At 41.4% G+C, this 27,397-nt stretch overlaps 2 protein-coding genes across 5 annotated transcripts in view; both read right to left on the bottom strand.

Moving 5' to 3' along the window:
- Nucleotides 1–295: 295 nt before the first annotated feature.
- GLYATL3 (glycine-N-acyltransferase like 3) lies at nt 296–26,400 on the bottom strand. 3 transcript variants are annotated; one of them, XM_039326364.1, is made up of 6 exons: nt 26,270–26,347; nt 23,186–23,307; nt 19,612–19,719; nt 12,821–12,947; nt 2,167–2,293; nt 296–1,753 (listed from the first exon to the last, which is right to left on the bottom strand). In XM_039326364.1, exons 2-6 carry the CDS (start codon nt 23,261–23,263, stop codon nt 1,330–1,332), a joined length of 864 nt encoding a protein of 287 aa, XP_039182298.1. In that variant the 5' UTR covers nt 23,264–23,307; nt 26,270–26,347; the 3' UTR covers nt 296–1,329. The 3 variants fall into 3 exon arrangements, with proteins under 3 accessions (XP_039182298.1, XP_039182297.1, XP_039182299.1); XM_039326363.1 differs by lacking the exon at nt 26,270–26,347 and adding an exon at nt 24,236–24,282; XM_039326365.1 differs by lacking the exon at nt 23,186–23,307 and having other exon boundaries at nt 26,270–26,400.
- The window catches only part of LOC120300404 (centromere protein Q-like), a 28,648-nt gene continuing 26,847 nt past the window's right edge, over nt 25,597–27,397 (bottom strand). For both annotated transcript variants that reach the window (XM_039326366.1, XM_039326367.1), the window contains one exon: nt 25,597–27,397. In XM_039326366.1, coding sequence (XP_039182300.1) covers nt 27,221–27,397 — 177 coding nt within the window. In that variant the 3' untranslated portion in view covers nt 25,597–27,220.

The raw sequence follows: 27,397 nt of genomic DNA, 5'->3' as shown, positions 1-27,397 counted from the left end.
TGTGACATTGGGAAGCTATACTTTAAAATATTTTAAGAAAGCAATAAACCCAACTATTTTGTCATGTATGTTTTCTTCCAGGTCAGAGAGTACGTGTTAGGGAGAACCTTGCCAAAATGGAGCTCTTCTTCTTTACCAATCTCCTTCAGAGATTTACCTTCCAGCCACCCCCAGGAACATCTAAAGATGATCTGGACTTCATTCCTTGTTTTCGACTCCCCCCCCCCCCAATGCCTTACAAAACCTGTGCTTTGTTACATTGATCTGACAGAAAGAAATCATATGGTGTTTCCTCAGCCTTTGAAATGATTTTATTTTGACAGAGAGGCAAAATCTAACAACAGAATTCCACATTTATTTTTTATTTATTTGTCTTCCATCTTTATTATTTTTACAAACAACCCAAGGTGGTGAACATATCTAACACATCTTCCTCCTATTTTCCTACAACAACCCTGTGAGGTAGTTTGCCTGAGAGTGTGTGACTGGCCCAAGTCACCCATGTGGTATTCAGGGCTAAGATGAAACTTGAACTCATGATATCCAGCTTTCTAGCCTAGTACCTTGATCGCTAGACCAAACTGGGTCTCTATATTATTTAGGTTTCATATGTTGTTTAAAACCTGAATTGTAAAAATCTACACAAAATCTTACCAGACTGAGCACTCTACTACTAAAGAATATACTCTGCAAAGGGAAAAGCTTTCTTCACCCTATTTCTCACACACATAAAATCTGAATTGAATTGCCTTTTACTCTTCTAAAATGCACCTCCCTCTCTCCTTACTATATTCATCACATCTACTGGTATTTCAGGGTAGTAATATGGAAAAGATTAAATGATTTGAGTTGGTAAATTTAAAAAGTCTTTGCATTCTATGAAAACAATTATCCATAAGTGCTTCCAATCAAGCATGAGGACAGCACTACCCCGTGGTGGGATTCAGCCAGTTTGCACCACTTCGGCAGAACAGGTAGCTAATTTTTTGTTGCCTAAGCCCAGAATGGACTTCTGGAAACAGCATCCCCACACACAGAACTGATTCTTCACATATTTGAGTCCCACCACTGACACTACCCTATTATTTGTTAAAGCAGTCAGATCTCTTATCAGGCGTCTGTCTACAGTTGAAAACAACTGTTGTTCCTTTAAAAGTTGTATTAACTTTAAGGTGGAATAGCATTGCCATTTCATAAATGGACTTCAAGGTTTGTCTAAATATATCGTAACATGTTCAGAAATGTATAACATCAAATACAAGGTTTGATTCCCCAAATTAGGTAGCTACATTTTCCAACCATCATAGATTTTTTTAAAAATCCACCAGGTCACTCAGGTTTAGCTAAAAGGCAAAAAGGGGTGTGGATAAGTCTGACAAACTGACAAGGTAAGAATATGGCATTCATGCTTTTTAGCAGAGTTAATGATGCAAGGTTATCCTCCAAAACATTTCCTTGAGCTGGAAACCCCTTGCTGTGTAACATCTTAGCTAGAATAGTTGCAATGAGACGGTTGTACCCTTTCCTACGATGCTCGGGCAATGTATAGCCATGGATCATAGTAGCAAACTGGTCTGTCAGACCCCAGGAGATGGGGCATCTATGTTCATCCAAAATGCATATGCTGGGGAAACAGCAAATGAGGTTGATGAGGTATTTCTGACATTGGTCACTGCCTCCTCTGGACCAGGTGTTATTCAGCAGACTTGCATGAGACGCATCAAGAGAAGTCAGTTTCAATGCAGGAACTAACCTAAAAAAAGAATTATTTGCTTAACATTTACTGTTAATAAATAAATGAATATAGGAGCACAAGGGGAGATTTAATCTTTTTATGTTCACAGAGAAATATCCAAAAGTAGGACTTTTAAGACATACTTTGCTCAATGGGGCAAATAGGGAGAAAAATGTTCAGTTCTGGGGTCTTCCTTCTTCCCCACCCAAATAGATAATTACAACTTTCAGAGTAAGTTTATTAAACTTAAAAATTCTCCTGAGAATTTCAGAAATCACTGGAGTAATAGGAGCAGGAAGCATCAGACTGCTGGGAATGCTTGATTTAACTGAAACTTTTATATCCATTCTCATAAATTAAAATTTTACTATGACATTTACCAAAAAGGACCATTACTATAAAAAAAACCCTGTAATAATAGTTAAACATACAGAAGCTGGACATCTGGAAGTGCATCTGGGTCTGGGTAGATTACCATTTTGAAAGAAGACAGCTTCACCTTTACATGCTTGGCATCAGCAACAATCTTGGAAATTTTGTATAAGCCGTCCTGTAAACCTATGTTCAGAAAAAAGAATTATATTTTAAATAAAACATGTAAACAAAACACCATCTTTAAATCTAACCAAAACTATTAATGATCTATAAAGCTACAAATATTGAAATCTTGCTTAAAATACTTTGATGTTTCTGGAAACCAGTGCTTTTTTTGTAAGAAAAAAGGTGCTGGAACTCACCTTTCGCACGTAGTCAATCACTGTACACACACCCATGCATATCAGTTGTGTAATGAAACATAACAGTTGCGGCCCGCAGTAAGCACTCAGCATGCAACCATATGACCAATCACAAACTGAGCAGTGCCACAAGCCAAGCAGCGCCATCACACGATGTACACATGCATTGGACTCGACACATAAGCATCCCGCATGCACTGTTTTAATGATTTCACCGCCGACCTGCTAAATTCGACAGGACGATTCAAGTCCACATGGACCAAACATCAAATTTTCAAAAGTTACAATGTTTCCCTGAAAATAAGCCCCATCCCTAAACTAAGACCTACCCTGATTTTTTTGGGGGGGTAATATATGCCCTACCCCCAAAATAAGCCCTAGTTAGGACCCTGCCTACTCCAACCCATCTCATTGCCACAATGGGGCAGGTGGCCACGCAGCACATCACACCACTGCCGCCACAATAAGGCGAGGAAGGTGGGTGAGGGGGTGGAGCTGCCCAATGTGCCCCACACCCGCTTACTGGTATTTCAGGCCCCCCCACTAGGCCATTCCTTGATTGGCGACCTTTCACTCCCCTCCTGAGCTGGACTGCCGTGCTACGGCAGATGGGATGGGATGTCTTCCAGAGAACGAAGAATGCAGTGGCTGAAAAGGAGGTTAGCAAAGAAATGCTTTTGGGAAGAGGGAGGAGCTGTGCCAGGAGGAGAAGTGGCAGGAAATAGGGCTACCATTTCCAGAAGGGAGAAGGGAGACATGGGGCAATGCAGGGCAGCAAGCAAGTGCTGTTCTCTGCTCTGCATCCCTGTGCAGAGTCGCTGCATTCTCTGTTCTCCAAGAGACAGGCAACAAATGGCTAGTGGAGGGAGGCAACGGAGGAGGCTTGTGCCGCCCGGTCACAGCACAATCCATGGGAGAGTTGATGGAGGACAAGGAGGAGGCAGCTGTACCCAGGCAGGTGGTCTGCGGGGTGAAGCTTAAAGAAAGCCCCTCCAGCGGTGCACAGCAGCAGTGGAGCCGTTTGCTGTCACTGCCCCCTGGCTCCAAAACAGCAGAGGGAGACCAGGCCTACCCCACCCATGCCATGTATCGTAGCATGGCAGTCCAGCTTGGGAGGGGAATGAAAGGTCACCAATCAAAGAATGGTCTGGCTGGGGGGGGGCTGAAGTACCAGTAAGTGGGTGCAGGGTGCATGGGGCAGCTCCACCCCCTCCCCCACCTGCCTTGCCTCATTGTGGCAGCAGCGGTGTGATGTGCCGCACGGCCTCCTGACGCGAGCGGTCATAGCAGAAATGGGCCGGCAGCCATGCAAGCTGCTGGATGGGGCTGTTAGTGCTGCTGCTGCGAGGTGAGGCAGTTGTCATGAAAAATATCAGACATCCCCCAAAATTAAGACCTAATACCTCTTTTGGAGGCAAAAATAATATACTTAATATTACTTTCAGGGAAACGTGGTACTTTTAAAACTTGGAAATCTGTTGAAAAAAGGTGCCGGATGCCGTTCCGGTGCATTCTATGACCAAAAAAACATTGCTGGAAACTATTTTGAAATGAATAAAAACCAAAAGAACTCAATTTTTAGGTGACATTATGAAACCAAATCTACAATCAAATTGGTATCACATGCTGTGTTACTCAAATAATAAATTCATTCTTATTTGCCAGAAACATCTTAGGGGCACCTAACAGTTGATTAAAAAATATCCAACAAAATAGTCATTCACAAGAACATTTGATTGATTATTTGCCAAGTCAATATCAACTCTTAAAGATCACAGATAGATTTTGTCCATGATAATCTATCCTTAATCTAGTGCTTCAGTCTTCCAACAGTGCGCCCATTATCACAAGTCCATTCATTTTGCTGCTGTTTATTCTTTTTCTCTTTCCTTTGGTATTGCTATGTAGACTTTTTTCAATCTGTTAGCCACCTCCATTATCCTTCTATCTAGCTGCTGCCCAATAAAAGTGCCTGTTTAGCCGGGCAGTTGCAACAACCTTTACACCTGTGGGCACCCTGCTGGGATTAAATGCACTTGGAATACAAATAACTTCATGATCCCTGGAATGTTTGTACTGGAGATAGACTCTCCAGCTAAATAAGAAAACTGCTGTGGAAAACTATCCAGTTGGATTGTTTCACATTTATTTTTTTATCATCATGTGCACCTATCTGCTAACAGAAACAGTCAGATTTGCAAAAGATAACTGGAAGTACAAAAGAGAATATAAGGTGATCGGATCTTAAAGAAAGTAAACTGAATTCTTTAACATTTAGATGGAAGCTAGAATAGCTTGTCAGAAATAGGCAGGACGATATCATATCCCATAACTTGGCCGATCACCGGAAAAGGGACAAACAATGATATTGAAGCCTACCCACAAATACTCCATATATTATTGGGGGGGCGAGTTTCTGAGGAAACTCTTGTTTGATAAAAATGAAGGTATTAGTCTTGATAGTACATGGCATTGTCCAGGAAGTACTGTATAGAAAGATGGTGGTTCAATCAGTCCAGAACAGAACATGCCTTTGATGTCAATGTGTTATATAATTATGAGTGGAAAGATGCTTAAGCTTGTTATTTACACAGGGAATTGAAGTAGAGAAAAGAACTGAATTTCAAACAGGGTCAGAAGGACCTTTCTTTTAATTATTTGTACTCAAAGTTAAATATCAATTAGGAATAAAGGCAATAATAACTGGAAGCAAAGATAAAAAACTACTATATTAATACAAAATTAAATCTATCGATAAAAATAAACACAAACTTATTGGAGCTCAGTTTTCTTTTATCACATTTACTATTGCTTAAAACTAATAACTCACCTAGGTTTAAGGGTTACCTTGTAAATGTATGTTTTGTCACCCTGCGAAGAATTTGTGACATAGGCTACTACCTATTAGTACAAGTTGTTTGTAAACAGCCCAGATATCATGATATTGTTGCCATAATGGACAAAACCCACAAATGGAACACACAGCTAGAGGGATTTAAATTATTTAAAAGAAACAGACCAAATAAAAGAGGAGGTAGAGTTGCTCTCTCTATAAGAAATAATTACATCTCTACAGAAATAGAGCACAACAATGATGAAAACTGTCCTGAATGCATATGGGTCAATATAAAAGGGGGGGGGGAACGACATTGCCATAGGTATATACTATAGGCCACCCAACCAAACACAGGAAATAGATGAACTTTTTGCTAATCAGCTAACTAAGGTATGTAGGAACCATATCACAATAGTAATGGGGGACTTTAACTACCCTGATATCAACTGGGAGACAAACTCTGCACCAAGAGGAAGATCAAACAGATTCCTGACAAACCTAGCAGACAACTTTGTCTCCCAAAAAGTAGAGAAGGGAACTAGGGGATTAGCCATATTGGATCTAATCCTCACTAACAGAGCTGAAATGATAGAAGGTGTTGAAGCCATAGGAACCTTGGGAGGAAGTTATCATGCAATATTGGAATTCAACGTTATGAAAGCACAAGCAATAGAACACAGTCAAACTAGAGTCTTGGACTTCAAGAGAGCTAATTTCAATAAACTTAGAGAGGGTTTGGGAAGGATTCCATGGATGAGAATCCTCCAGGGGAAAACAACTCAAGAGGCTTGGGAAATTTTGAAAAGTGAGATAATAAAGGCCCAGTCTGGCACAATACCAACAAAGAGGAAAAATAACAGCTCTCAAAAGAAACCAGCATGGCTGCATAAAGAATTCTCTGATCAATTGAAAGATAAAAAGGACAAGTATAGAAAGTGGAAAGAGGGACACATAACTAAGTCAGAATATCAGCAAATAGCCCGAGCCTGCAAAGACGAAGTGAGGAAAGCTAAGGCTCAAAATGAACTAAGGCTTGCAACCAAAGTCAAAAATAACAAAAAAAGCTTCTTTCAACATATAAAGAACAAGAAAAAAGTGAAGGAAATGATTGGTCCATTAGTGGGTGAAAGTGGCAAGAAGGTGACAAGCAACAGGGGAAAAGCAGAACTATTTAACTCCTTTTTTGCATCTGTCTTTACACAAAAGGAAAAAACAGACCAACCTATCAAAAATAGTGCCATAAAAAACAAAATAGAAACACAAGTTAAGATAGGCAAGAAAATGGTAAGTGAACACCTGTCCAGCCTAGACGAATTCAAATCACCAGGACCAGATGGATTATACCCCAAGGTTCTTAAGGAACTGGCAGATGCGATCTCAGAACCACTGAACTATATTTTTCAAAGACCCTGGAACACTGGGGAACTACCATAGGACTGGAAAAAAGCTGATGTAGTTCCCATCTTCAAAAAAGGGGAAAAAAAGGACCCAGGAAATTACAGACCTATCAGCCTGACCGCAATACCTGGGAAGATTCTGGAAAAGATAATCAAACAACGAATCAGCGAACACCTACAGGCAAACAAAGTCATTACTAAAAGCCAACACGGGTTTGTCAAAAACAGATCATGCCAGACAAATCTTATTGCATTCTTTGACCAAGTGACAAAATTAGTGGACCAGAGGAATGCTGTGGATATAATTTACTTAGACTTCAGTAAGGCATTTGACAAAGTAGACCATAACCTACTACTTGATAAGATAGAAAAATGTGGGTTAGACAGTGTTAAGTCCTTCGCGAAATGGCAATGACACGAGAAGCAGTTGTAGTTCTCAGGAACCTCTTTATTTCTGTTCAGCATACTGGTTACAAGACGCCGACAACGCCCAAATCTCCCTGCCCCTTTTATAGGTGATTCCCGGGCCAATCTGCAACATTTGGCGCGCTTGCACTCGAGTGCTGGCGACAGCCAGTCTGGTCCCGGGCAGCTTGCACCTGCCCGGGGCCGTTGCAATGCCCCAAGCCTGCTTTCACAAGCTCAGGACATAACACCCCTTCCCCCCGGCTAAGACTATGATCATACAATTAATAATATACAACCCAATACGAGTGTGGTACCCATACTAGCTTTGTACCAGTTATCCCTTTTGCTTCTATGGTTTCCTGGTATTCTATTTCCTATGTGTACAGGAATACTCTCTGTTAACTCTGTTTGCCAGTAGGGTTACAAAATCTTCTAAATACTTAGGAGATCTTTTAGCTCTCTGTGACCTCCTGACTTCTGGGTACCTTCCAAGTACCCCTTGACTGAGGGGTGATGTATGCTTGTCCCCCTTGCTAGGCCCTGGTGATCCCCAAGGACTGTGCTCCAATGCCTGGCCTGCTTGCTTGCCCACCGGGCTCGTCAGGCCAGGGCTTCTTTCTCTGTTTGACCTGGTTGTCCTGCCTGGCTGCAGGCTCTCTGGCCCTCTTAAGTGACTGTCACTATTAGGCAACTCTGTAGAACCTCCCAGGTCTGTCCTAGACCTGTCAAGAGGTTGTCTTTCCCCGTGTTCCCGTTCTGTACCCAGGCTTGCTGGGGTTTCAGTACTGTCCCAAAACTCAGTTGTCCCCTGAGTAATGCCAGAGGTGTTGTAGTTGGGATTCGGTTCCTCGACCACCTCCCTGTGTGCTTGCCCCCTTCTAGGGACAGGGGCAGTGTTGGGCCAACTAGACGGAATGTGTGCCAGCTCTCTTGCAGGGTGTGGGTTGTTTGGACGCTCCCGGATATCCTCCCTGACTGGAGTACTGAGTGATGCGGGTGAGTAGTGATTATGCCCCCGGGGTGACTCCCTGGCTGGAGTAGGCACTGGTGCCTGAGTTCTAGTTGGGCTCCATGAATTCCTGTTTGGAGCACTCGCGGAATCTCGGAATGAGCTGTCTGTAGTTCCCTTGTTAATGATAGGTGGCAGCCCGCACTCTTCCCTTTGCCCAAAGGGGTCCCCCTCCCCCCCGGAAAAGAACCAGGAGTCTCAGTGGGAAGGTCCCGTCTAGGGCGGAGCTGGTCGATATGTCGTCGCAGGACACAACCGTCGTCCAGGGAAACCTCGTAGGACAAAGGACCTGTGACCCTGGACACAGTGGCAGGGACCCATGAATGACCAGGCCCGTAGTTACGAGTCCAAACCGGGGCACCCACAAGCAGTTGTCTAGGTGCCCTGGGGTGTGTGATTGTGGAAGGTAGTCTGTCCGGGTGCAACCAGTCAAGCTTGGTGGTCAGTTTGCGCCCCCAACGAAGTTCAGCTGGGCTCCTCCCAGTAGAAGTGGAAGGTGTAGTGCGATAAGAAAGGAGGAAGTCAGCCAACCTGTGATGCCAGTCTCCATAGGTAATTTTCTTCAAAGCGTCCTTGGTGATGCGAACCATGCGTTCAGCCATACCGTTGGTGGACGGGTGGAAAGGCGCAGAGGTGGCATGAAGAATCATGTTGGCCTGTAAGAAAGCTTGGAATTCGGAAGAAGTGAATTGAGGGCCATTGTCAGATACGAGGACATCAGGAAGCCCGTGTGCAGCAAAAATCCCCCTCAGTACTTGAATAGTCTTTGCAGTGGTGGTGGAAGAGACAGGTACAACCTCAAGCCATTTTGAATGGCTGTCAACCAGGACCAAGAAGAATTGACCCTGAAAGGTCCCAGCGTAGTCAATGTGCACCCTAGACCATGGAGACTGTGTTTCCTCCCATCTATGTACAGGAGCTTGGGGCATTTCAGGGCGTGAGCGCTGACAACGGTGGCATGCATGCACCTTAGCCTCAATGTCTCTGTCTAACCCAGGCCACCACAAGTGGCTGCGCGCAAGCGCCTTCATACATACAATGCCAGGATGACCCTCGTGGAGGGAACCTAAGACCCTAGTCCTCATTGAGGCAGGAATGACAACTCTGCTCCCCCAAAGCAGACAACCCTGGAAAGTGGATAACTCGTTCCTTTTGGACCAGAAACTCTGAAACTCAGTGCCTGGACAGCTCTCTGGCCATCCAGATAAAACCCAAGATAGGACACGAGAAAGTGTGAGATCTATGGCTGATTCAGCAGCCACATCCCTGGCATCTAAAGGGGACTCAGGCAAGGCCTGAATGGAGAGGATATTGATTGTTGGTGCAGGGTCAGCCTCTATTACTGGCAGGGGTAATCTACTGAGGCCGTCAGCATGGCCCATTTCTTTCCCAGGTTTGTGAAATAAGGAAAAATCGTAGGCAGACAGAAAGATAGACCATCTCAGCATTCTGGGGGAGATGATTTGGGGAGTTTGTTTATGTGTGGTAAACAGCCCCAACAAAGGCTTATGGTCAGTGAAGACCGTGAAATGCATGCCATATAGGAAATCATGGAACTTTTTGATTCCAGCGACAACAGCTAAAGCCTCCCTGTCAATTTGAGCATAATTTCGCTCTGCTGAAGACAAGGTTCTGGAGTAATATGCAACAGGAACCTGAGTTCCATCCGGTCTGAGGTGGCTTAGTACAGCTCCCACCCCATAAGAAGAAGCATCACAAGAGATGCACACAGGAAGGGATTCATTGAAATGTGCAAGCACACTGTTAGAAGTGAGTAAGGCCTTAACCTCATTGAAACTTGCTTCATGTGTTTGTGACCACTGCCACACTGCCTGTTTGTCCAGGAGCCTATGAAGAGGCTCGGCTACACTAGCCTTGTTTGGAAGGAAGGAGTTGTAAAAGTTCAGAAGGCCCAGAAAGGCCTGTAGTTCGGCCTTGGACTTTGGCCTAGGAGCATCCATAATAGCTTTCAATTTGGATTCAGCAGGGTGAATCCCGGTAGCATCAATTTTGAATCCCAGAAAATCTGTAGAAGGCACCCCAATTTTACATTTGTCCTTCTTAAGTTTGAGGCCCGTTTTCCTGAACCTCAGCAGGACAGCCCTTAATCTCTCAGCTAAGTTGTGTGTAAAGTCTCCAGCAATTAAGACATCATCAAAATAGGGGCAAACCCCTGGTATACCCTGTAGTGTGTTTTCCATTATGCTTTGGAAAATTCCAGGAGCAACATTAACTCCAAATTGTAACCTCTTTACCTTGAATGCCCCCCTGTGGGTCACAATGGTTTGAGCTACAGCAGCAGCAGCATCAACAGGCAACTGTTGATACGCCTGAGCTAGGTCAAGCTTTGCAAAAACACACCCCCCCCCCTTGAGGGAGGCCAGAATATGACTGACCACGGGAACAGGATAGACATGTTGCTGCAATGCCTTATTCAGAGTGCATTTGTAATCTGCACAGATGCGAATGTCCCCATTTGCCTTAAGAGGCGTGACAATGGGGGTCTCCCAAGGACTGGAGTCGACAGGTTCTAAAACTCCTTGCTGAATCAATTTGTCCAATTTGGTGTCAATTTTACCTTTCAAGGCAAAAGGAACCCTTCTTGCTTTAATTCTAATAGGGGTGACAGTGGGGTCTAATTTCAGTGACACAGGGGGTCCTTTGTACGTGCCCAGCGAAAAGCCTCTGCTGCAATTCTCTATGCCTCAGTCCGCATACAAATCTGTCTCTCAGCCGTTCTTCTAGATCCTTGAACTCGCAGTGTTTAGCGGCTTTTCTCAGCGCAGCAATGTATTCTTTGGGTGATTCTCCGGGTCGCTGATCCCTCTGTTCGAAGGTGTGGCGCCAAGCGATGACGGACAACTTGGGCTGGAAGTGTTCCTTTAGTAGTTTTTTGAGATCTGTGTAGTTAACAGATTCTAGAGGTACAGGTGCTGCTATGTTTTCAGCGATTTCGAATGCGTCTTGACCGCAAACGCACAGCAGGGTGGCGGCTTTTAAACTATCTTCTCTTATTTGATTGACCTTAAGATAGTTTTCCACCCTGGCTACGTAGGACTCCCATTTTTCCGGATGCGAGACGTTGAATTCTGAAAGTCTTCCAACTTTTGCCATTTTTGTAGAAAAGGAAGGGTCTATCAGCCAGCTTACCCCTGATGTTCGCTGGATTGGTGGGCAGCTGCTGAGTTGACGCCGTTCCTACTGCTCAGGACTCTAGGGTAAGCTTACACCTGTCTTCAGTCGATGTAAGGCAATCCCACCTTCGTCGCCAGTGTTAGGTCCTTCGCGAAATGGCAATGACACGAGAAGCAGTTGTAGTTCTCAGGAACCTCTTTATTTCTGTTCAGCATACTGGTTACAAGACGCCGACAACGCCCAAATCTCCCTGCCCCTTTTATAGGCGATTCCCGGGCCAATCTGCAATATTTGGCGCGCTTGCACTCGCGCATGCGCGCGAGTGCTGGCGACAACCAGTCTGGTCCCGGGCAGCTTGCACCTGCCCGGGGCCGTTGCAATGCCCCGAGCCTGCTTTCACAGGCTCAGGACATAACAGACAGCATCACCACCAGATGGATCCATAGCTGGCTGACCGGCCGTACTCAGCATGTGGTCCTCAATGGAGGAAAGTGTGTAGTGGGGTGCCCTAGGGCTCTGTTCTGGGCCCAGTGCTCTTCAACATCTTCATCAACAATCTGGACGAGGAGATAGATGGGGAACTCATCAAATTTGCAAACGCCACCAAGCTGGCAGGAATAGCCAACACTCCAGAAGACAGGCTTAGGATACAGGAGGATCTGGAAATACTTGAACACTGGGCGCTATCTAACAAAATGAAATTCAATGGTGAAAAAAGTAAGGTACTACATTTAGGCAAGAAAAACCAAATGCACAGGTATAGTATGGGGGGTACCTTGCTCAATAGTAGTAACTGTAAAAGGGATCTTGGAGGCCTAGTGGACAATCACTTAAATATGAGCCAGCAGTATGCTGCAGCTGCTAAAAAAGCCAACACAGTTCTAGGTTCCATTAACAGAGGAATTGAATCAAGATCAAATAATAATGATGGCAGTGGAAGACAAGAACAATAAAGGAAAAGATCCTCCATGATAAGGAAGCATACTATTGGCCCTCACAAGCTTCCTTCCTGTTTAGAATCAAAACAATATGAGTTCAAAGTTATGTAAAGTAATTTAAAGAAGAAAATGGTGCTGTTAAGGAGTTCCAATCCACTCACATTATTCTGTTTGCTAAACAAGATTCATATGGGGAATGATATGGCTCCTGCATCTGGAAAATAAAAAAAAAAAGTTGGATTCTGCTTAGTTGTTCCAGTTACCTGGTCAGACCAACTTTTGGGGAAGCTCAGGAGAAACATCCCATCACAAAAAAGTGATGAAAAAAACAGCATCCTGTTAGAGTTTGGTTTACCTGCATTATCATTTTTATTAATCTTTTATTTGAAGCAGCTTTTCTCACTTGGTAAACTCTGGGATAGTCTCTGTTAATAAATGGTATAATTAAGCATATTGGTGTGAAAATTGAGTGGAGAAAGAATTCGACATCATCTATGATTTATGACTCACTGTTGAAATTCTCTGTACCATCAGAATTTTTCAGTCTCTCATTTTAATTTTTTTTTTAAAATTCAGGATAATCAGTAATGTGTGTTTTTTTTTCATAGCAAAGAATAACCTTTACCTTGTATCTGGAAGGCTTGCTCCCAGTTTATAGTTTCTGGGTTCTCCAGCAATGCCTGGTAAGCTTGCAGATTTTTGTAGAAAACAGCACAGGCATTTGTAAAGTAGTCTAGGGCATCACTTTTGGCCTATGTGTGAAAAACATCTTAATTCAATTCATAGTATTAAGTATGCAGATATGCATCTAGTTTGTTGCTATAGGTAAGGGTCATAAAAATGAATGAGGAAGTCGCAGATTAGGGCACCGACTAGCTGCAGATCAGTAGGAGAACCTACAAGGAACTGGAGTTAGGATACCAGTTGGGAATTTTCTTGGCTCAGGAAGCAAGAACAGGCTACTTTCAATCTGGAAACTGAAAGACAGTAGGCTATTTTAAACCTGGGAAATGGTTAAGAAAGCGAGTGCAATCTTTATTCTATGCTGCCTATATATACACACACATATACATACATACATACATACATACATATATATATATTGTTGTTGTTGTTGTTAATTGCGAAGTCGTGTCCGACCCATCGCGACCCCATGGACAATGTTCCTCCAGGTCTTCCTGTCTTCTACCATCTTCTGGAGTCCATTTAAGTTCACACCTACTGCTTCAGTGACTCCATCCAGCCATCTCATTCTCTGTCGTCCCTTTCTTCTATTGCCCTCAATCTTTTCCAGCATTAGGCCCTTCTCCAGTGAGTCCTTCCTTCTCATTAGGTGGCCAAAGTATTTGAGTTTCAACTTCAGGATCTGTCCTTCTAAAGAGCAGTCGGGGTTGATCTCTTCTAGGACTGACCGGTTTGAACGCCTTGCAGTCCAAGGGACTCGCAGGAGTCTTCTCCATCACCATAGTTCAAAGGCCTCAATTCTTTGGTGCTCAGCCTTTCTTATGGTCCAACTTTCGCAGCTGGGAAAACCATGGCCTGAACTATATGCACTTTTGTTGGCAGGGTGATGTCTCTGCTTTTTAGAATGCTGTCTAGATTTGCCATAGCTTTCCTCCCCAGGAGCAAGCGTCTTTTAATTTCTTGGCTGCAGTCCCTGTTGAGTCCTTGGCGGGAAGCAGACACGAGAAGCAGTTGAAGTTCTCAGTTTCCTTTATTCAGCATTCAGCTTACAAGTAGATGGCTTCAGCAACTCCCCAAACCTCCCAGCTTCTTATATAGACGCTTCCCGGGTAAATGTGTTACTTTTCCCGCGCCAGCACCCACGCATGCGCACGGCGCTGGCGACAGCCTGTCTGGTCCCGGGCAGCTTTGCATCTGCCCGGGACTGCCTGCAAACGCCCGAGCCGTTTGCAAGGCTCGGGACATAACAGTCCCCATCTGAGGTGATCTGGGAGCCCAGAAAAATAAAATCTGTCACTACCTCCATTTCCTCCCCATCTATTTGCCAGGAATTGAGAGGGCCGGATGCCATGATTTTGGTTTTCTTAATGTTGAGTTTCAAGCCAACTTTTGCACTCTCCTTCTTCACCCGCATCAAGAGGCTCTTTAGTTCCTCTTCACTTTCTGCCATTAGAGTGATATCATCTGCATATCTTAGGTTGTTGATATTTCTTCCGGCAATCCTAATTCCAACTTTTGATTCATCTAGCCCTGCCTTTCTCATGATGTGCTCTGCATATAAGTTAAATAGGCAGGGTGACAGTATACAGCCTTGCCGGACTCCTTTTCCAATTTTGAACCAATCAGTGGTTCCGTGTCCAGTTCTCACTGTTGCTTCTTGACCCACATATAGGTTTCTCAAGAGACAAATGAGATGGTCTGGTACTCCCATCTCTTTAAGAACTTGCCACAATTTGTTGTGATCCATACAATCAAAGGCTTTTGCATAGTCAATGAAGCAGAAGTAGATGTTTTTCTGGAACTCCCTAGCTTTCTCCATGATCCAGCGTATGTTGGCAATTTGATCTCTAGTTCCTCTGCCTCTTCGAAATCCTGCCTGTACTTCTGGTAGTTCTCGATCCACATACTGCTGAAGTCTAGCTTGTAGGATTTTAAGCATAACTTTACTAGCATGTGAAATGAGTGCAATGGTGCGATAGTTTGAACATTCTTTGGCATTGCCTTTCTTTGGAATTGGAATGTAAACTGACCTTTCCCAATCCTGTGGCCACTGTTGAGTTTTCCAAATTTGCTGGCAAATTGAGTGTAGCACTTCTACTGCATCATCTTTTAAGATTTTGAATAGCTCAGCTGGAATACTGTCACCTCCACTAGCTTTGTTGTTGCTCAGATTTTCTAAGGCCCATTTCACTTCACATTCTAGGATGTCTGGTTCGAGGTCAGTGACCATCTCTTTGTGGTTATCTGGGATGTTAAGCTCATTCTTGTATAGTTCTTCTGTGTAGTTTTGCCATCTCTTCTTTATCTCTTCTGCCTCTGTTAGGTCGCTGCCATTTTGGTCCTTTATCATGCCCATCTTTGCATAAAACGTTCCCTTCATGTCTCCAATTTTCTTGAAGAGATCTCCGGTCCTTCCTATTCTGTTGTTTTCTTCTATTTCTTTGCACTGTTCATTTAAGAAGGCATTCTTATCTCTTCCAGCTACTCTCTGGAATTCTGCATTCAATTGGGTGTATCTTTCTCTTTCTCCTTTGCCTTTCGCTTCCCTTCTTTCCTCAGCTATTTGCAAAGCTTCCTCAGACAGCCATTTTGCTTTCTTGCATTTCTTTTTCTTTGGGATGGTTTTAGTTGCTACCTCTTGTACAATGTTGCGAACTTCCATCCATAGTTCTTCAGGCACTCTGTCTATCAGATCTAATTCCTTAAATCTATTTGTCACCTCTACTGTATATTCATTAGGAATATGATTTAGTTCATACCTGAGTGGCCTAGTGCTTTTCCCTACTTTTTTCAATTTAAGCCTAAATTTTGCAACGAGAAGTTCATGATCTGAGCCACAGTCAGCTCCTGGTCTTGTTTTTACTGACTGTATAGAGCTTCTCCATCTTTGGCTGCAGAGCACATAGTCAATCTGATTTCTATGTTGACCGTCTGGTGATGTCCATGTGTAGAGCCGTCTCTTGGGTTGTTGGAAAAGAGTGTTTGTTATGACCATCGTATTCTCTTGACAAAATTCTATTAGCCTGTGCCCTGCTTCATTTTGTACTCCAAGGCCAAACTTGCCTGTTATTCCAGTTATCTTTTGGCTTCCTACCTTAGCATTCCAATCCCCCATGATGATAAGAACATCATTTTTTGGTGTTAATTCTATAAGGTGCTGTAGGGCTTCATAGACAGAGTGCCTGAAGAACTATGGATGGAAGTTCACAACATTGTACAAGAGGTAGCAACTAAAACCATCCCAAAGAAAAAGAAATGCAAGAAAGCAAAATGGCTGTCTGAGGAAGCTTTGCAAATAGCTGAGGAAAGAAGGGAAGTGAAAGGCAAAGGAGAAAGAGAAAGATACACCCAATTGAATGCAGAAGTCCAGAGAGTAGCTAGAAGAGATAAGAATGCCTTCTTAAATGAACAGTGCAAAGAAATAGAAGAAAACAACAGAATAGGGAGGACCGGAGATCTCTTCAAGAAAATTGGAGATATGAAGGGAACGTTTCATGCAAAGATGGGCATGATAAAGGACCAAAATAGCAGCGACCTAACAGAGGCAGAAGAGATTAAGAAGAGATGGCAAAACTACACATAAGAACTATACAAGAATGAGCTTAACATCCCAGATAACCACAATGAGATGGTCACTGACCTCGAACCAGACATCCTAGAATGTGAAGTGAAATGGGCCTTAGAAAATCTGAGCAACAACAAGCTAGTGGAGGTGACAGTATTCCAGCTGAGCTATTCAAAATCTTAAAAGACGATGCAGTAGAAGTGCTACACTCAATTTGCCAGCAAATTTGGAAAACTCAACAGTGGCCACAGGATTGGGAAAGGTCAGTTTACATTCCAATTCCAAAGAAAGGCAATGCCAAAGAATGTTCAAACTATCGCACCCTTGCACTCATTTCACATGCTAGTAAAGTTATGCTTAAAATCCTACAAGCTAGACTCCAGCAGTATGTGGATCGAGAACTATCAGAAGTACAGGCAGGATTTCGAAGAGGCAGAGGAACTAGAGATCAAATTGCGTACGCTGGATCATGGAGAAAGCTAGGGAGTTCCAGAAAAACATCTACTTCTGCTTCATTGACTATGCTAAAGCCTTTGATTGTATGGATCATAACAAATTGTGGCAAGTTCTTAAAGAGATGGGAATACCAGACCATCTCATTTGTCTCTTGAGAAACCTATATGAGGGTCAAGAAGCAACAGTGAGAACCGAACACGGAACCATTGATTGGTTCAAAATTGGAAAAGGAGTCTGGCAAGGCTGTATACTGTTGCCCTGCATATTTAACTTATATGCAGAGCACATCATGAGAAAAGCAGGGCTAGATGAATCAAAAGTTGGAATTAAGATTGCCGGGAGAAATATCAACAACCTAAGATATGCAGATGATACCACTCTAATGGCAGAAAGTGAAGAGGAACTAAAGAGCCTCTTGCTGCGGGTGAAGAAGGAGAGTGCAAAAGTAGGCTTGAAACTCAACATTAAGAAAACCAAAATCATGGCATCCGGCCCTCTCAATTCCTGGCAAATAGATGGGGAAGAAATGGAGGGAGTGACAGATTTTATTTTTCTGGGCTCAAAGATCACCTCAGATGGGGACTGCAGCCAAGAAATTAAAAGACGCTTGCTCCTGGGGAGGAAAGCTATGGCAAATCTAGACAGCATTCTAAAAAGCAGAGACATCACCCTGCCAACAAAAGTGCATATAGTTCAGGCCATGGTTTTCCCAGTTGCAATGTATGGCTGTGAAAGTTGGACCATAAGAAAGGCTGAGTGCAAAAGAATTGAGGCCTTTGAACTATGGTGGTGGAGAAGACTCCTGCGAGTCCCTTGGCCTGCAAGGCATTCAAACCGGTCAGTCCTAGAAGAGATCAACCTCGACTGCTCTTTAGAAGGCCAGATCCTGAAGTTGAAACTGAAGTACTTTGGCCACCTAATGAGAAGGAAGGATTCACTGGAGAAGAGCCTAATGCTGGGAAAGATTGAGGGCAATAGAAGGACAACAGAGAATGAGGTGGCTGGATGGAGTCACTGAAGCAGTAGGTGTGAATTTAAATGGACTCCAGAAGATGGTAGAGGACAGGAAGACCTGGAGGAACGTTGTCCATGGGGTTGCGATGGGTCGGACACGACTTTGCAGTTAACAACAACAACAACAGGGCTTCATAGAACCGGTCAATTTCAACCTCTTCAGCGCCAGTGGTTGGGGCATAGATTTGGATTATTGTGATATTAAATGGTTTGCCTTGGATTCGAATTGAGATCATTCTGTCATTTTGGGGATTGTATCCCAGTATTGCTTTTCCTATTCTTTTATTGACTATGAAGGCTACTCCATTTCTTCTGAGGGATTCTTGCCCACAGTAGTATATCTGATGGTCATCTGAGTTAAATTCACCCATTCCTGTCCATTTTAGTTCGCTGATTCCTAAGATGTCGATGTTCAGTCTTGTCATCTCTTTTTTGACTACGTCTAGCTTGCCTTGATTCATGGATCTTATATTCCAGGTTCCTATGGAGAAAAAATCTTTACAGCATCGGACTTTCCTTTCACCACCAGATATATCCACAGATGAGCATCCTTTCAGCTTTGGCCCAGTTGCTTCATTCTTTCTGGCGCTACTAGTACTAGCCCTCTGCTCTTCCCCAATATCATATTGGACACCTTCCGACCTGAGGGGCTCATCTTCCAGCGTCATATCTTTTTTCCTTTTAGTACTGTCCATGGGGTTTTCATGGCAAAGATACTGGAGTGGTTTGCCATTTCCTTCTCCAGTGGATCACATTTTGTCAGAACTCTCTGCTATGACCTGTCCGTCTTGAGTGGCCCTACACGGCATAGCTTATAGCTTCATTGAGTTACGCAAGCCCCTTCGCCACGACAAGGCAGTAATCCATAAAGGGGATATACATGAAACCACTTTGCGGGCTGCATCCGGCCCCCGGGCCTTGTGTTTGACATGTCTGGGCTATGGGTTCTTTCAATTCAATTGTTTTGTTTTGTAACATGATATATTATACAAAACAAAACAATTGAATTGGAAGAGCCCATAGCCCAGACATGTCAAACACAAGGCCCGGGGGCCGGATGCAGCCCGCAAAGTGGTTTCATGTGGCCCGCAAAGCCATCCTGGAAACAGTGAGGGAATGGCCCCCTCTGCCTTGGCCCTGGCCCAGGCCAGCCGTGAGCCAATGTACAATTTTGTGGTGGCCATCTTGGCACTTGCCCCGGTGGATCATGCCTTGGCACTTGCCCCAGTCCCACCCCCTTCTGCCAGAGACCCTCAGATCTGTCCCACTCCTGCCCAGGCCCCCACAGGCACCCTTGATGCGAATGATGTAGAACTGGCCATGCCCACCCAGTAGGCCACACCCACTCCATCCACGCCCACCCAGTAGGCTGCACCCATTCCGGCCACACCTACCTGCCCCCCCCAAGGGCAACCTCAATGCTGATGCAGCCCTCAATGAAATTGAGTTTGACACCCCTGCCCTAGCCACTGAGTTCAACCCTACTCTATGTGACATAACAGAATTTTAGAATAAAAATGAAAGCAAGAGTAGCCAGGACATTGAATTTTGGAATTCTACATGTTAATAAAGTACACATCCACATTTTTGGAGGACATCAGCTCAGGAAAATCTGTATAAATTTTAGATTAATGCTCACAACATTCATTGTGCATTTCAGGGTATTTAGGGTAGATCCATTACAAGTACTGTTTTACCTCTTTTTGTCGGCGAGTAATCACAGCTTTAAATTCTGGCCATGAATCCACAACCACTTCCTTTTTGAATGGATTTCCCCTATTTATATTTAACACTGCTCCATAAACCTTCAAAAAAAAGTGGGTTTATAAAGTTTTATTAAACAAAAACACTTTTAAAAATCTATTTCTTTGAATTTTGTTATATTTTCAAAGCATTCACCAATAGACACTATTTGCAGCTTCAATATTTATTGACATTTTTATTCAGACTAGCAGCATTTTCAGCTTTAGATACCTAACTTATTAGAAACAACTATTAAGCGTTACAAGACAAAGATGAATGAATGGGAAAAGGAATTAGAGATTTTCATTTTGTTTAAAATGAATTAATGGAAAATTGTCCTAACATTGATGTCAATAATTTTAATAGATCTTAAATTACGGCTTATTCAACAAAAAAGAATAGTTTATATTTACAGGTCTTAATTGTATTTGTATAGAAAAGGATTAAGTAAATCATTCTGCTGGAGAGGTAACAAAAGCAATATTTCATCAAAACATTGAAACAATGGTCTAAGGCAGTGGTTCTTAATCTGGGCGATATTGTCCCCCAGGGGGCGATTTCATTTTTCAGGGGGGCAATGGAACGAAAAGGGGCGACGCGGGGGTGAAGGAATGAAAAGGGGGTGATATGGGGGTGATGGAGCGAGACTTTTGGGGACACTTTTGAGACTTTTTTGTACAGTGAATCGCCGTATATTTGATGGAGGGGGGAGCACTTCTTTCGAAACATCGCATGCTGAGTGGCTCTGTAAAACATTTTGTATTGTACTTTTTTAGCGTGCACTCCAGTTCGATATTATATTTTCTTTGTGTCTTTTTAATCCGTTTTACAGTGTGCATGACTATATATATATACTTTCCTCGAATCTTAATTTAGTTTCAGAGTTTTCGTCTTGAAATTCTTAGTTCCTGCATTGCGGTTTGCTCTTATGCCCTTTTTATATTTCTTTTTGCATCTTAAATTTCACTTGTAATTCAATCATTAAATGTTACTGTTTTTCTTTTCGGGCATTTCACTTTCTTGCCATTGAATTTTGTTTTCAGTGGTCATTGCATTTAAGTGTCTTGAATAAATAAGATAATAATGAAATACATGGATCACGAAGTTTGGGAATAAAGTGATGGGTGGCACCAAATATTTTTTTCACACAGCTGAGATATGGGGAAAAGACTGGAAATAAAGTATTTGCATCGATATGTCCTGATGACAATTTTAAAGAAAACAAAAAAAGTGTTTCGATAAGTTGAAGAATTATCTCCTATGTTGTGATTGAGAGGTTATGTTGAGAGAGGGGGGCGATGACAACTTCCTCATTGGCTCAAGGGGGGGATTCGTTCAAAAAGGTTAAGAACCACTGGTCTAAGGTTTTATGTTGTAGAAAAACAATACTGACTTTACGATAGTTTAACATTTTCCGACATCCATATTCTTTTTAATTATGTACCTATTGAATGGAAATGGGCAGCCGCACAACAGAAATGAATTCTGAAAGCCATTCTTGCTGTCAAGGGACTAGTCTTTCAACATCAGGAAAATAAATTTATACTCTCCCTCTCCTCAATAGTACTCCCCAAAAAGCATCAGGGAAGCCCCACTGCTATTTGCGACTTATGAATGAATTGCTTACAGACTTATTTAGGGATGTTTGCTATGAAATATAGTCCTTTTACTAGAACTCCTATGTAAAACCTTCTATACATCCAGGTAGTCATCAACTTACAACAGCAACTGGACTGGATTTCCAATTGTAAGTCATTACAATGGTAAGTTGAGGAATCCATGCAAACAGACCCAATTTTACAACATTTTTTGCAGCTGTCATTATGCAAATCACACGGTCATTAAATCTGTGACTGGTAAATGAACGCTGCTGTCGAAAGGGCAAATGTTTGTTGCCAGAAAATGCCAGAAACCGGCAAAAAAAAAATTGCAAATCATGTTCACATGAGCACAGGATATTGCAACTTGTTGTGAAGGTGAGCTGGTTGCCAAGCACCCAAAATGCAGACAGGGGACAATAGGAAAAAGACGGGGAGTGGCACAACATTTTATGACAGCCAGAAGTGCTTTACAAGCAATAAAGTACTCATTCAGGGTTTGTCATAATTTCAAATGGTCATTAAGCAACTGGTCGCAAGTTGAAGACTACCTGTATGTACATGCATCAGAAGGCCTTATATATAGGTAATCCTCACTTAATGAACATTTATTTAGTGACCGAAGTTACAACAGTGCTGAAGAAATGATACTTACACTCAGTCCTTGAAGTTATGGTCATTGTAGCAATTATAGTTACATGATCAAAATTCAAGCACTTAGCAATTGACACATATTTATGACTATATAATATGCTTCGACTTGCTCTGTCTGCCTAGGTTTCCCTGTCTCTATAATTTGCCATCCCCCACTGCGTGCACTGACTCTGCTGCCCTGCAGTCCAACACCACAAAAATTCCTGCTTCTGGCCCCTGCTATGTTAGATGCTGAAGTGTTCCTCTCTATCTCTTATTTAAGATGTACAAGAAGCTGCTGGGTTAAATCATCCTTTGCCATGGGATGTGGTATCACCACACCAACTGCTTATCTTCATCTCCACTGTTAACTGATACTGTTGATGTCCTATTTTGATTTCTGGAAGCTGTTAAGGACTGATGGAGAACAACAGATGTCAATTAAACCCCCAGAAGACTGAGAGACTTTGGGTTTTAGAGCCTTCAACATCTGAGGACTTATCAATTTATCATCTTTAAATGAGCTTGCACAGCCAGTTCTTCTGGATTCATGTGTCCTGCTCAAAGAGCAAGTGGCAGTTATAACCAGAAGAGTTATTGCACAGCTTTGTGTTGCACCCGTTACACTTTCCTGGACTGGGAGATTCTACCGTTATTCATGCCACAGTCTCCTTCCAGATGGGCTACTGTAACATGATGTACATGGGGCTACTCTTGAAGAATATCTGGAAGCTTCTGCTGCTACAAAATGCAACAGCATAGGCAGTTGTGTGTGCTCCAAGAACTGCAAACATCATACCTCTATTTTATAAGCTGTGTTTCTAGGCCCAATTTAAAGCTTTACACTGTGTGTAGCTGAGTTATTTGAGGGACTGCCTGCCCTGTTACATCTATCATCTCATCAGTTCCGGGGATACAGATATATTATGCCCCATCAGCTTGGGTTTTATTGGGCAGACCTAGGAGGAAAGACTTTTCTGTTCTGACCACTGTCCTGTGGATCATTTCTCCTGAGGTAAGCCTGGCCTCAATCATATTGGCCTTCTGGAAGGCCCCCAAAACTTGGTTTTGCCAACAAGCTTGGGGATCCCATGATAGAGCCTTTTGAATGCCTGTATGCTAGGGATGTTTTGTTTATTGTTTTAAATTTAAATTGTGATTTTTAAGGTTATTATGTATGCTGCCCAGAATCACTGTTAGATGAGTGGCTATATAAATATGATAAATAAATAAAGTTTGATTTGCTCTTTCTTCTTTTCATGTATTTTAATAGCTAATCTTAAATTATCTACGTTACCTTGAGGGATTCAGGAAAATTCTTCCTTAACATTTGTTCTAGAGTCTGCAGTTTTGTGGAACAGTTAAGCACCAACATCTTCACTTGCCTATTTAACAGCCACCTAGTACAAAAGGTGATGTCTGGAAACAAAGAGAACTTTGATGGATTGGACAAACGGCATTCTGAAACATGTTCCTAGATTTTACTCAATGCTTTGTAAGATTAGTAATGCCTGTAATAAGATGATGAATTTTATCTTAAATTCTCTGTAAAGATGTTTCTAATTTACTAATATTATAAAGTGGGCTCTGAATATCCAATACCAACTCAAATTGTACCATAGACACAAATTCTCTTATGAAGCTTGGTGGCCTCAAGAATGATTTCTGTAGAATTTGTTACTTTGAAACAGGGTCATATATAATTTTTTTGGGGGGGAGGGGGTATGTTGTAGCTTTGAATGGTCATTAAATAATCTGTCATATCTCAAGGATTGCAAATCAGAATTTTAATTCCCAGGGGACATTACATCATTGGTTTTCTACTAGTACTTATTTATTAGATAATTGCCTTATGTCCTTTTTTCCATCCATTAATCAATTCTGTATAATTCCGAGTTTACGTATTGAATATATTAGTTCCTTCACTAAAGGCAACCCAAAGCAATACACAATGAACAAAAATTAGGCATTATTTCTGAAAAAAAAAATATTACCCGGTACAGTACAGCAAAATGTTAAATCTTATTGCCTTTCAAATTCAATGACATTATATACTAAGAAAATATATAGAAGCTTTGAATTGAGATGGTGGAAAAGTACATGTAAAAACCAGTTCCAAGCTAGCAACAGAGAAATTTTGCTGCCTGGATGCAGAACTTATAGAGGAAAAAGCAATTCATTTGAAGTTTTGCATTTCAAAATTAAGTACTTTTAAAAAGATTTATCCATTTAAATAAATTATTCCTAAATTAGAGAATCCTGAACATTTAAAGCATTCATCTGTTTAGACAACCATTTCAAAGGCCATAATTCTAATCCTTAGATAGCTGGAGCTGATCTCACATACCTGGAGTTGACTCTAGTGTCATTACTCAGATGCAGAACACACCCAAAAGGAAGCTGAACTTTAAATTATATATAAACCTTCTAGGATGAGTCACTAGGTGGATGGAAACAAATTCCACTTGTGGAGGAGGGATTTGAAACCAGATACATTTTGCATGTATTTCATTACACATGTCCTCCTCTGCAAATGCAATTACTCTTGCATTTATTGCAACAAAAGATGTTTTGACTTACTTTCAATTAGAACTGCTATTAAGCAATACAATCAAATCATTCTTAGGTCTAAACATTATTGTAGAATTCTGTAAATTGTGCACAATTGTGAAAAGTAGGCAGCTTCTCTGCCTTCAAAACATTCAGCTTCCGATATTTGACACCCATTTTCTTTTATATGTTTGGCAAGGAAAAGTTCTGTGTCTCTTCACAATCTTATTTGCCTGACTGAATCTTTTGTAGATTGTGGTTTACGAGAGTATTGTCTACAACAAGAATGAGGACATTTTTTTGCAGCTAGTGGTACTTTTACAGGAATGTTTAGGAGGCAGTGTGAGATAGGGATGTCAATGAATGTAAATACATTAAGCCTATCAGAGACTTAAGTGTATTTTATCCCTTAAGCCATGCCCCCCAGCTACAAATTCATTGTGCCCCAGATTTCAGTAGAATGATTCTGAAGGAAAGGACATATGGACTAAAGAAAGGAAACAAGGATCACATAGCTCTCTCTTATAGAGTGATTAAAAAGGAAAAAGAAACTTCAAAGAAAAACTCATAAAACACCTGTAAGAATATATCCCATAGAAATACAGGTAATTGTTTCTAGATTCATTTATTCTGGAATATAGAATTATTGTTGTGGTCTATCTAAAGTAAATTGCATGTCTATAGAAATTTTTTATAGATAAAACATTTATATTTAAACTCAAGCTGAAATTTAAAAAAAAGCAGTACAAGTTTTACAGCGCTTCCTGATTAGGCAATAAACACCTTTTTGATTATTTTAAAGCAATATTACTTTGCTTCTTATAAACAGCTACAACAGCTAAATTGTCCTTCACAATCCCAAGTCTACATACTTCAGTGACTTAAATCTTTATCCCAGAAAGCTACAAAACCATTGCAGAATAAAAAAAAAATCAGATTGAAAAATTAAGATGCAGTATTCTATTATAGAAAATGTAGATTTACAATCTGATGGGTTTACACATTTTAGCTAAAATTTGTCTCTCTCATACTTCCTTTACTTAAGCTTCTGATGTATGGTTCTATAGTAACCATATATCTGGGGATCAGGCTACTGTGTTTTCTTCATAGCAACATGTAAATAAATTATAAAGATATCTCACTGACAACACAATATTCTTTAGGTTTACATCAAAAAGCATGTGTTTATTTTTAAAATATACAACTTTTTCAAAAAAATGGAAAAAAAAGACTTCTAGGCCAAGGTGATAACTACAGTAATTTCTGTCTTATTTTCCAAAAGTGAATATCCCTTGAAAATTAACAGAGAGGAGCATAACCCCGAGAAAGAAAATTATCCTTTATAGTAATTTCTGTCTTATTTTCCAAAAGTGAATATCCCTTGAAAATTAACAGAGAGGAGCATAACCCCGAGAAAGAAAATTATCCTTTAAACTTGTTATTAAATCCAAGGAGAATCAGGTATTATTTTCTTTCAATAGTAATCTGAGTGAAGAATGATATCCTATAATTAAGATAGGGGTTTAGGCTTCTCCTATTTTTAAGTATTAATTTCAATATCCATGAGAACCAATTATACTTGAAGGAACAGGGCAACAGTCAGTAATAGGTCTGTTGCTTGATTACATATAAGATTGGTCTCTTTTTAAATATACAAATAAAATTAACATTCCCATTAGATGTGATTGGACATCTTAATGTTCAGCACTAAACTAGGCTACTTCAAGCAACCATTGATACTGCCTGAGATCTAAAGGGAGAACAAAGATAATTAAGCACAGTCCACTTTAAAAATTTTCTCCCACCCAGCGTTTAGAAGGAGCAGACTTACCATTGGTGGCCAAGTGGAAAGCTCATTCAGCAACAAGTTAGAGAATGGCATAAGGATTAATCTTTCCTGAAATTAATGTCACCTCCCCCCCAAGACCTATTTCTAAAGACAGAAATGGAAGAAGCAATTGCTTCTTTCATTTAAGATCTAGAAATTGAAGGACTATAGGTTCCCTTGTCCAAAACTAATGCTGGTCGAGCTTAGTGTTGTTTTGACACTCATTCTTTCTCTCTCAGATACAATTCAAAGTGAAAAAAGATACCTGAACCTGCTATATAAACACTCTCTAAAGGACCAGAGTAAAAGACAGAAACCATATTTTAGTTTAAGAATCCTGGAGCATTAATCTCCCAAGGAAGCATGTTATATTCTTCACTCAGATCCACAAAAATTTGCAGATGAACAAATATTCAGTTCCAGAAGGAAGGAAAAATAAACTCCTACTCTCTGATTTTTCAGAGCTAGAAACTTGTTGCTCATTAGCTCTAAGTTTAACTGAGTCTCCAGTGAAAACTTGTTTACGCTTAAATCAGCTAGCCAATGAGGTAATTAAATGTTATCTGTATTTGTACAGGTTTCTCAAGCAGCGGGCCTGCTTGCATCTAAATTACAGCAGCATATTCAGAAAAAGACTACAACTCAAAACCAGGAGAAATTTTTTATGATTGGTACTATATAGTAGTAAGTAGCCTAACATGGAATACTGGTCAAAAGGCTTAAAAATCTTGTTTTGTCATCTAATCAACATGAAGAGTTGAATCTTAATGGTAGCAACATTCAAAATAGGACTAGTTTATTACTGAGAAATCTATCTGTTGATATCTTTACTCCAATAAAACCATAATTATATTTTGTTAATGACATCCAAAATTTCCACAATGCCCCTTGCAGAATGCAAATCACATTAGGAAAACTATTGCTTTCAAAGATTTCCTTGGAAGACGAAAGGAACTAAAGGTACAGGCATATTTGTTCTTCTGTACATCTATTGTCTGACTTCACTTGGTCGTCTGCCTTTTCATATAATTGTTCTAGAAATGCCATCATATTCTTCATCTCATCTGATTGCTGAATGATATTCATGTCATCAAGAAGAGCTTGTGGGTTTCCAATCTTCAAAACCTCATT

The sequence above is a fragment of the Crotalus tigris genome, unplaced genomic scaffold, assembly GCF_016545835.1.
Source record: "Crotalus tigris isolate CLP2741 ecotype Arizona unplaced genomic scaffold, ASM1654583v1 scf7180000024340.7048381, whole genome shotgun sequence".
Taxonomy (NCBI): domain Eukaryota; kingdom Metazoa; phylum Chordata; class Lepidosauria; order Squamata; family Viperidae; genus Crotalus; species Crotalus tigris.
This window is presented reverse-complemented; position numbering and strand designations above follow the sequence as displayed.

Coding starts and splice junctions, on each gene's coding strand:
- GLYATL3 (XM_039326363.1), bottom strand. CDS start 24,257: ATGACACTAGAGTCAACTCCAG. Junction 19,720..23,185: donor ATTTTCCTGAATCCCTCAAG/GTAACGTAGATA, acceptor TTTTTTTTGAAG/GTTTATGGAGCAGTGTTAAA. Junction 1,754..2,166: donor CTTCCAGATGTCCAGCTTCT/GTATGTTTAACT, acceptor TTCTTTTTTTAG/GTTAGTTCCTGCATTGAAAC.